A 10,391-nucleotide genomic window follows, 5' to 3' on the forward strand; every position below is an offset into this window, starting at 1 on the left:
CAAATATTATATAAAATAATCAATAAATGCTAAAAAGTTCATATTCTAGCTATTAGAGTGATTACCCAACCCCAATTGAAGATTTCTAAAATTCACCCCCGGGCTCTGATTCCGGAATTTTTGAAGAAAGTTCTTACCCATAACCTCACGAACTCAAATATATAATTTTCATCCAATTCCATAACTATTTTGGTGGTTAAATCCCATTTTTTATCAAACCCTAAATTTTTATCTAAACTCAAAATTTTCACAATTTTATCGGTTAAAATCTTCCCATAATCTATGTATTAAAGTCAAATTAGGTAGGAATTACTTACCTTCAAAAGCTAGATTGAAATTCACATCTTTAAATCTCCAAAATCCCCAAGAGTGTAATAAATGAACTCAAAAATGGCCTGAGTCCCAATTTAAAACAACATTGCCCACCTGCCCCTTCTACTCCAACGCAGAATGGGCCTCGCGTTTGTGAAGGCAAAGCTCCCCAGGCCCAAAAAAATTCCTATCACGAACGTGGAGGCATGCTTGGCCTACACTACGTGAACACGAGGGCTCCTACGCGAACACGAAGCGTAACGGGTACTGACCCGCCTTGGCTCCTTTCTTCTACGCGAACGCGTAGGCCTGGGATCTCAAAGCTTCGCAAACGCGGCCTCTTGATCGCTAACGTGATGAACAAATTACCCCACTGCCCACATTCTTCATCGCGAACACGTGGGTCCTTCCGTGTTCGCGAAGAAGGAAACTGGAACTGGAATTTCTGGTTTTTCTAACATAGCTCTGGGCGGTCCGAAACCCACCCGAACTATTCGGGACCCCATCCAAATACACCAATAAGTTGATAAACATAATACGGACCTGCTCGAACTCTCGAAACGCGTAAAATAATGACGAAACTAAGTATCGCACCCTAAAACCAAATTGAATCAAAATATGAACTTCAAGTTTTTAATTCACTCCGAACGCACCGAATCATTCTTAGACTACTCAAAATGACACAAAATTTTACGAGCAAGTCTTAAATCACCATACAGAACTATTTCCAGGTTCGAAATCCCAAATGGACCTCGATAACACCAAAAGCTATACCAAACCAAATTTAACGAACTTTAAAACCTTCCATGAGCTAACTTTCACCATTAGGCGCTGAAACGCTTCCGAACATATGCCTAAGTCCAAAATCATCATACGAACCTATTGGAACTGTCAAATCCCGATTCCGATGTCATGTACTCAAAATGTTGATCACCGAAGTCAAACTTAGACTTTTAAAGCCAAACTAAGGAACTAAGTGTTCCGATTTCAGTCCGAAACCCTTCAAAATCTCGAACTAACCATCTCCACAAGTCATAAAACAGTAAAAGCACATATGGAAAGTTTTATTTAGGGGAACATAGTTCTAAAAATCAAAACGACCGATCGGACATTACAACAAGAATGTCGATTCTTTGAAGTTGGAGGAAATGTCTGATTGTTAAGCCAAAGTTGGAAGGAAAACATGATTTTCACCCATCAGTCTGAGATAAAACGAATATATTTCTGCATTTTGGTGGGGTATTTATTTCTTTCGAAAAATGCATAATAATTAACTTGGTTTAATCAATTGACCTACATATGAACAATTTATTACATAAAAGAGACTACAAAAATATCAAAAAAATAAATAATTCTACCCCTAAATAAGACTTTCTTAAGGATTATATTGTGAACTTATTATGTGGGACGGTCTTAGGAATGCATAAGTGCATGAGAAAATTTTAGACCTTATTTTTTTTTATTTTGGAAAAAGAAAATAAATAGTAGTCAAATTAAAAGTAAGTGTACTATGAATTATGACTCGCCAGTACTATGTCCCATTCCTGAGTACATCAATTAGAAGACTCTCGTGCATTGATCCTTCCCTTTGTAGACGATAACTAAGAAAATACTATATCACAAAGGCAAATTCCATAAAACAAAGATAATAAATATTACATGCACAACCTCATATAATAAAATTGCAGTTTATTACACCATGATCAACTAGCCAGTACATGAGGAGTACAAGTACTAAGGAAAAATAAAGAAACCAAAAGAGAAAGTACTCAACGACTTGTCTTTATTATACTTAACACACTAGGCAACTAATTTTGTGGAAACCAAATCGTATCAGTCGAATAATTAATCATATGGTGAAGCAATTAAGTACAAGTTGTTTTTCTTTACAACATTAGCACCAAATTTCTCAGTCATATCTAATTCCTCTGAATTCATACCATTTGGAAGTTTCCAATCAAAATGGTATAGTAATCTAGCTAGAGTAAGCTCAAGGGTTGCTGTACCAAATGACATTCCCGGACAAGCTCTCATCCCGAATCCAAATCCCAAGAACTCAAAAGGAATTGATACTTCGATAACATTATTGAACCTCTCGGGCTCAAATTTTTCTGGATCATGCCAATATTGATGGTCCCTTCCCATTGCCCACATATTCACAAGGGCTATAGTTTTTTTAGGTATGATATACCCATTAAGCTCGCACTGCTCTATTGATTCCCTAGGTAAAGACAATGGACCAGGAGGATGAAGCCTTAGAGTTTCCTTAACTACCAATTTCAGGTACTTCAGATTTTGAATATCACGTTGATCAACTATTTTTCTTCCTTTGAAGATCTCTCTGACTTCAGCTTGCACTTTTTTCATGACAGACGGATTCTTTATTATTTCAGACATGGCCCATTCCAATGCAGTTGCTGATGTCACAGTTCCGGCAGCGAACATATTCTGTAGGTGCCCAATCGATAAGCAATTTTAGGGTTCATTTGTAGCCAAATATAATAAATAAATAATAATACTTCTTAAGAAGAAGAAAGGGTGTTGGGGAAGAGATTGACATGAAGATCTAGGTAGTACTTACCAAGAGTATAGCTTTGATGTTATCTCTTGTTATAGGGATTTTAAAATTGTGGCTCTCCTTGTCTTTAAGCCTTAAAAGAAGGTGCAAAAGATCTTCTTTATCAATGGGCTCACCGTTATTTCTTTCTATGCTAGCTTCGTGTTCACGAACAATTTCTTCAAGTAGGAGATCACATTCTTGATGCAATTTAACTAGCTTTTGCTTGGATCCTATGATGAACTCAAGAAACTTGAGGGACGGGAACAAATCTAAGATATTGAAAATTCCTGCGAGACTTGCTATTCCTTTTATTGCAAAAATTAATGAGTCCGAATTGTTACAGACCATTCCAACTGAAGCTTTGCAAATAATAGCACAAGTGAGCGAGTTAAGACATTCATTCATATTGATTGGCGTACCACCAGCAGCTGAGACCTGTATAGATCTAACTAAGCCCGAAATCTCTTCCTCCATTAGAGGATAAGTCGAGTGAACCCTTTTCGGACTTAGGAGCTCTAACATCCAAAATTTGCGCATTTGCCTCCAGTAATCACCATATGGAGCAAAAACCATGTCTCTATTATTGTACGTAATGGTCTTCGAGACAAGGATCTCCGGCCTATATGCAAACGTGGTATCGCTTGTTTTTATCACTTCTTTCAGCATTTTATAAGATGATATGACAATAGTTGAACGCTCGCCTAGTTTTAGGTGCATCAAAGGTCCATGTTTCTCAGCTAATTCCTTGAGTGCAACATGGGGCAGAGAGCTTCCAGCCAGCTGATGTAAATTTCCAACGAGTGGGAGTTTCCATGGTCCTGGAGGCAATCTTTTTTGCCCTATTTTGATGAATAATACAATCAGTAAAGGTAGGACAAAGAGAAAGATGATAATGAAGAAAGAGACTTCCATATTGGAATAATTGACTTAATAACTCAGAGAGGTTGGTAATGACTACTTTACTTGTGTCTAATTTATCGGCTTCTCGGCAAGATATAAAAGATCCAAGAAATGGGATAGGAAGAAAAGGTAAGTTTGCTTTTTTTTTTGGGGGGGGAGGGGGAGGGGGTGTTTGGAGCAGAGAAAGAAAAGAAAAAAAATTACGTGGAAAAAACGTTTTTTTGAAGCAAAAGATATTATATTACTAATAAGAGGAACATTACAAAGTTCTTACATAGTCCCTAAGGACATTTTCATTGCCAAACTTGGCTAGTTTTTCACAAACAGTAGTAACAACATACTTAGAGCTAATACTATAGTCATACTTGTCCTTTAGTAATTGAGGTTCAGCAAAACAAGGTGGACGTGCATGGTAAATACATTTTGAAGGATTGGGTGCTTCAACTGGTGCATTAATGATCTGCATTCAAAAATTAGATTAGAGAAGTTAGGGTTATTTTCATTAAGTAATGATATGACATCCGTTGAGTCTGTCTCTATATCAATGTTAGAAAGATCGAGTTCCTGAGCAATTTTCAATCCTTCATGCCATTAGTTCACAGTGTGTGACAGATGAAGCATAGGTTGACTTGCAGTAGCCGAAGATCCAGTCTCCATTATTGTTTCTGAAAACACCACCAAGGCCAGCTTCCAGTGTAGATTTGGAGAAAGCTCCATCAACATTCAGCTTGATTATATTTTGGGGTGGTTTGTTCGATCTGATCTCAATTAAAATCCTGCTTTCTTTGAAGGGGTTTTTTGTTTGTGAAGAAGTTATATTCCAAGCTTGTTGTAGAATGTCGGTGTGATGAACCTTATAGTTAAGGTTATTTATGTTGTTGTTGTTGTTTCTATTTTTTCAGATATTTCAAATGGCGAAGGGGAGAATAGTCCTTCAGTTATTTGAATAAAAAAATTTTGAGTAAAAATCTCTTTTAGGCTCAATAACCACTGGATACCTTCTTTTAACTGCAAAATTGGGATGCCCATATTTTCCCAACAAGATTGAGTGCCGGGGCAGTAGATGAAAATGTGTTGTGCATTTTCAACGTTATTTCTACAAATGGTGCAAACCTTGTGTATGTTCATTCCAATGTGGGATAAAAAAGCTCTGCATGGGATATGATTATTATCACACCTCTTTTTTCGCCCGCGCCGATCCCGAAAGAAGCGCGGAAGGGAGTTTTTTCCAATTAAAGGACAATCGAAACGAGATTTATTTATTTATTTCAGAGTCGCCACTTGGGAGATTTATGGTGTCCCAAGTCACCGGTTGAATCCGAATCGAGAAAATTATTGACTCTGTTTAACAGTCTGCGTGTCAGATATCCGGATAAGGAATTCTATTAATTCGGGAGAAGGTGTTAGGCATTCCAGAGTTCCATGGTTCTAGCACGGTCGCTCAACTGTCATATTCGGCTTGATTATCTGATATAATACATGTTGAACATATGTGCGAATTTTAACTTTTAACTGCTTTTATCATTATTATTATTTTAACAGAGAATTGCAACATCGTGAAAATATATCTCGAACCACGTCACATCAACGTACCCGTGGTTATCGACATATTTCGACTCTGTTGAGATTTGGATTTGGGTCACATAAATGTGCACCCGAGTTTAAGAAAATAAATTGTTAAAGGTGCGCCTAAAGCGACTAGCGTATCATTATTTTGGGTAAGGCCGTGAAATTTGCTAAACGACCGATCCCGAAGTCTATACAATTATTAATCAATTATTTAGGGCCCCACAACTTGTGCGTTTTATTGGGCGAGGTTCATCTCATTTATTTTTAAAGGATAATCCTAAAGTGCCTATATTTTTTCTATTAAATTTATCTCTAAAAATAAAAGAGAAAGGGTCCTAATTTATTTACATGCTTACGAGTTGTTATAGTCGGGTTCCGAACTCAATTTGTTAAATCAAGAGTAAACACAACATGGACAGCCCGTTGGCCAACGTGGACTCAGGCCCAACATGTATGGCACAAAACGGGACCTGGGCCATCTCATTCACATGTTACTACCTAGTTACATTATACTAGGCATGCTCACAGTTTGTCAAATTAAAAAAAAACTTGGCAATCTAATTTTAATCCTAAACTATTTACATGCTGAAATTAATCAATAATATCTAGCTAAACCATATTCCTAGAAGTTCCGAAATGGTCTATTCGTTTAATGAGCTAACTGTTGAATGTTTATGAATAGTCTAAATCAGCTAACATGCTTTTTGAGACATGATAATCATCAAACAATAACGAACTAACTGAACAGAGCTACTACACCATTTATTTATTTTTTAGCAATACATAGACAGTTCGTCCACTAAGCTGCTGTCAGATGTTCCATTATATATATTAAACAACTACATGATTCTGATTAGAGGAAGCTAAATAATGTATATATACAACTAAGATTCAGAATATAACTAAGATATATTCAGAACTTCAACTCTTCATTTCATATTCATGCTTCATGTTTCAGCTTACAGTAACCAGCGTGTCAGTTGTGTACCTGATATTGGAAGCAAAAGAAGGGGAAGATTAGTAGAAATGCAGTATCATATAACAACAGCAACACCCCGCAACCAGTAACAACCAGCAACGAGAAACCAGTGACAGATTTTAAAATCAAACAAAAATCCAGCAATAACCAGTGAAGGAGTAGCAAATAACCAACCAAACTCAAAGAACAAATCAAATAAAAATTCAGAAACACCAACAACAATCAAAGGGCAGAAACAAAGTGAGTCTTTTTTAGATTGAAAGACCAGTTAATGTTTAACCCTTAAATTCTGACTCTGTATATCCAGCGTATTCAGAGTGTATATCGGGTGTATACTACTCTCTCCTTTTATTTCCAGAATGTTTTTTTTTCTCAAAGTTCCTTCAAGAATTCGTCCTCCAATCTCTCTTAATATTCAGAAAATCTCCTATTCTCTCTCAATATTTTTGGAATCCTCCCTTTATTTGTGTCAAGCTCCTCTATTTATTTACCAACTTCCAGCATTTAAAATTAAATCCCACTATCTTCTACCCATCCCCCTTTAACTTCCCACTACCTAATGTTTTGTCCCCCACTATATTAAACAATGTATTAATTCCCACTAACACATATCTTTTCCTTATTTAAATCACTTATTGGCCCACTACCGCATGTTTTGTCCCCCACTATATTAAACAATGTATAAATTCCCACCATTATGTCTTGTCCCTCACTACGTATTATTTTAATATTATTTAAATATTATTTAATACTTAGTGGACAGAACACACATTAATTATTTTTTAAGACTCCTTTAAAATCCCGAAAATGCCCTTGAAAATACTACAATTTACCATTCTACCCCTGAAAATACTGCAATTTACCATTCTACCCCATCAGCTATAACCAATTCACCTAATCAATCTAACGAAAATACAGTAGCTATAACCAATTCCTAATCAAATTTCATGAACAAACTTAGGCTAGAAACTTAATATTTTTGACTGAACAATATTTTTAACAACAAACATACTTTCAGATTCAATAACAGTAACAAATTGAACATAACAAACAAGTAGATTCAAATCTCTAAACTCAATAATCAATTGGACTTCAAATTAAATCTAACAATATTACAACCAACAATTTCTATATTAAACTAAACAAGAACATAAAACAAACTGAAGAAATAATCAAAAATGATAAACAACAAACAAGAAAAGAATCAAACATATAATGATTTCAGATCCGAGAATATTAAACGAAATACAGATAGAAATGAAATTTAAACCAACTAACCGGAAATGACAGTGGAGCTGGAGCTTGGAGACGGACTGAAAGATGGTCATCTGAGAAGATGAAGCAACAACAATGGCTGTTGGAGATGGATCGACGGTGAGGCTGGGCTGTGTGAAGGGAGGTGGTCGTTTGGATGAAACTGGTGGTGGTTGCATGGCTGGGATGGTCGTTCATGACTGGAGGTCGACGGGTGGTTGTTCATGGCTGGAGGTCGACGAGGGGGGGAGGGCTCGACGACGAAGAAGACGAAGGAGCTTGGGCAGCAGCTGCCATGGGGGTGAGAGGGTTGTTGGGACATGAAGGGGAAGGGGTAGCCATGGGAGGGAGCTTGGTTTGGAGAAGGAGAAGAAGAGAGAGGGGGGGGGGAGCGGATAGTTTTAGGGTTTTTTAGGGTTGGGAAAAATGAAAAAATGAAAATAGGGGTGGGTTGGGATTAGTTTGGGTTATGGGGCAGACTGGGTCGGGTCGACCTGGTAGGAGTTTATTTGGTTTGGGCCATGGTTGATTTAAATTAGAAGGTGGCCCAATCCGATTTTCTTCCTCTTTTATTGCTTCTTGTTTTTTACTTTCTAAAACTAAAATTCTAAATTAAGTTACAAACTAAATTAACTTATTAAAAATACTAATTAATTTCTAGCAACAATTATCATATAAAATGAAATGACAATTAAAATACAATCACACAATTTGGACATTAAAGGCTAAAAATGCAAAAGATACCTATTTTTGTAATTTTCATTCTTGTAAAACAAACTTAATTACTCATAATTGCAAACTTAAATCCTAAATGCAAATGCGACATATTTTTATATTTTTTATTAATTTAGAAAATAAACATGCACAGCCAAATGCAAACAATACAAGAAAAATATCACAAAATTCACAACAATTGCAAACAAACAAAAAATTATTTTATTTTTTTGGAATTTTTGGGAGTAATTCTCATATAGGGCAAAAATCACGTGCTTTCTTCCCCTCTTTGTCCGAAAACATGAAGAGTTTTTGTGCAAAGATAAAGTGAGCGATTGTTGCCCATCCGACTACTCCGTGTGAAGCATTTTTTTTTTAAAAAGATTTAACTGAACCTTTGCTTCAAAGGTTTCCTACATATCCCTGGCTAGAAGGGAATCAGGCTAATGTAGTTCGGAAAGTTTTGGTAGCTGGGACTACCATGGGACTGCAATTTTTCTGCTGTTGCATGCTGTTTTTACTACTTGCTGACCTCCTTATTACACCATGCTGAAAGAAAACAAGAAGCTAGACTAGACCATAGTCTATGAATTACAAAATCTTATCTAGATCATGCTCTTGTGTCTCTTGTTGCTTTGATGTCTCGGTGACTCCTCTTGTATTTCTTAACTTCTGATTTGTCTTGTATTCTCCCTTGACTGCCGATCTCGAACTGCTTATTTCCTTTTCGGGAGATTCGCATTATTTTTCCATCGAGTCTTGGACTTCCTTCCTCTGCTGGGGATTCTTGTTGTTTCCTGCTGGGGATTTCGGCTGTATTCCTCTGCTTTACTGACTTGAAATGTATTCCTCTGTTATATAGGCGGGCTCCCAACTTCAAAACTTGAAATTTAAAGACAGAAATGTATTCCTCTGTTATATGGGCGGGCTCCCAACTTCAAAACTTGAAATTTAAAGACAGAAATGTATTCCTCTGTTATATGGGCGGGCTCCCAACTTCAAAACTTGAAATTTAAAGACAGAAATGTATTCCTCTGTTATATTGGCGGGCTCCCAACTTCAAAACTTGAAATTTAAAGACAGAAATGTATTCCTCTGTTATATGGGCGGGCTCCCAACTTCAAAACTTGAAATTTAAAGACAGAAATGTATTCCTCTGTTATATGGGCGGGCTCCCAACTTCAAAACTTGAAATTTAAATCGCCATTCTGTTCTTCAGGGGGCTCCTGACCTCAACAACTTTCTTAAATATTAACACCTCCATTCTCCAGGCGGGCTCCTGACTTTAACAATTTCTTAAATTTTAACACCTCCATTCTCCAGGCGGGCTCCTGACTTCAACTCTAATACTTTAAAAATAAATCAAGCTCCTTTCGAGCTTTAACCTCAACAACAACTTTGAAAAATAAATCGCCATTCCTTTCTTCAGGCGGGCGAGATTTCAACAACTTCGAAAAATAAATCGCCATTCTATTCTTCAGGGGGAGCTCCTGACCTCGACAACAACTTAAAAAATAAATCGCCATTCTGTTCTTCAGGCGGGCGAGATTTCAACAACTTCGAAAAATAAATCGCCATTCTGTTCTTCAGGGGGGCTCCTGACCGCGACAACAACTTTAAAAATAAATAGCCATTCTGTTCTTCAGGGGGGCTCCTGACCTCGGCAACAACTTTAAAAATAAATCGCCATTCTATTCTTCAGAGGGGCTCCTGACCTCGACAACAACTTTAAAAATAAATCGTCATTCTGTTCTTCAGGCGGGCGAGATTCAAACAACAACTTTGAAAAATAAATGGCCATTCAGTTCTTCAGGGGGGCTCCTGACCTCAACAACATTTTCCTTCTAACTTGAATTATCTTTCTTCAAAACTACTTACCTTAAAACTTGTACTGTCTTCTTTGTGGACTGCTGGGGATAACACTGCAAACCGCTGAGTAACACTGCTGGGGATAACACTGCTGAGGATAACTCTGCTGAGTAAAATATGATATTTTACTCCTTCCAAGACTACTTCCTTTAAGTAGGATGTTTCATTCCTTTGCAAACTGTTTCCTTTTGCAAAACTGGTCTTTTTTTTTTCTCTTTTTTTTTCATTTTTTTT

At 36.8% G+C, this 10,391-nt stretch overlaps 1 protein-coding gene and 1 long non-coding RNA gene across 2 annotated transcripts; one reads left to right on the forward strand and one right to left on the reverse strand.

Annotated features, from left to right (window-relative positions):
• Positions 1 to 1,986: 1,986 nt before the first annotated feature.
• LOC107765463 (cytochrome P450 71D7-like) lies at positions 1,987 to 3,916 on the reverse strand. The gene is made up of 2 exons (XM_016584116.2): positions 2,894 to 3,916; positions 1,987 to 2,760 (listed from the first exon to the last, which is right to left on the reverse strand). Exons 1-2 carry the CDS (start codon positions 3,782 to 3,784, stop codon positions 2,158 to 2,160), a joined length of 1,494 nt encoding a protein of 497 aa, XP_016439602.1. The 5' UTR covers positions 3,785 to 3,916; the 3' UTR covers positions 1,987 to 2,157.
• On the forward strand, positions 2,468 to 3,019 carry LOC107765465 (uncharacterized). The gene is made up of 2 exons (XR_001643438.2): positions 2,468 to 2,595; positions 2,685 to 3,019. It is a non-coding gene; the product is annotated as an uncharacterized LOC107765465 (long non-coding RNA).
• Positions 3,917 to 10,391: the final 6,475 nt, after the last annotated feature.

The sequence above is a fragment of the Nicotiana tabacum genome, chromosome 5 (genome assembly GCF_000715075.1).
Source record: "Nicotiana tabacum cultivar K326 chromosome 5, ASM71507v2, whole genome shotgun sequence".
NCBI classification, from domain to species: domain Eukaryota; kingdom Viridiplantae; phylum Streptophyta; class Magnoliopsida; order Solanales; family Solanaceae; genus Nicotiana; species Nicotiana tabacum.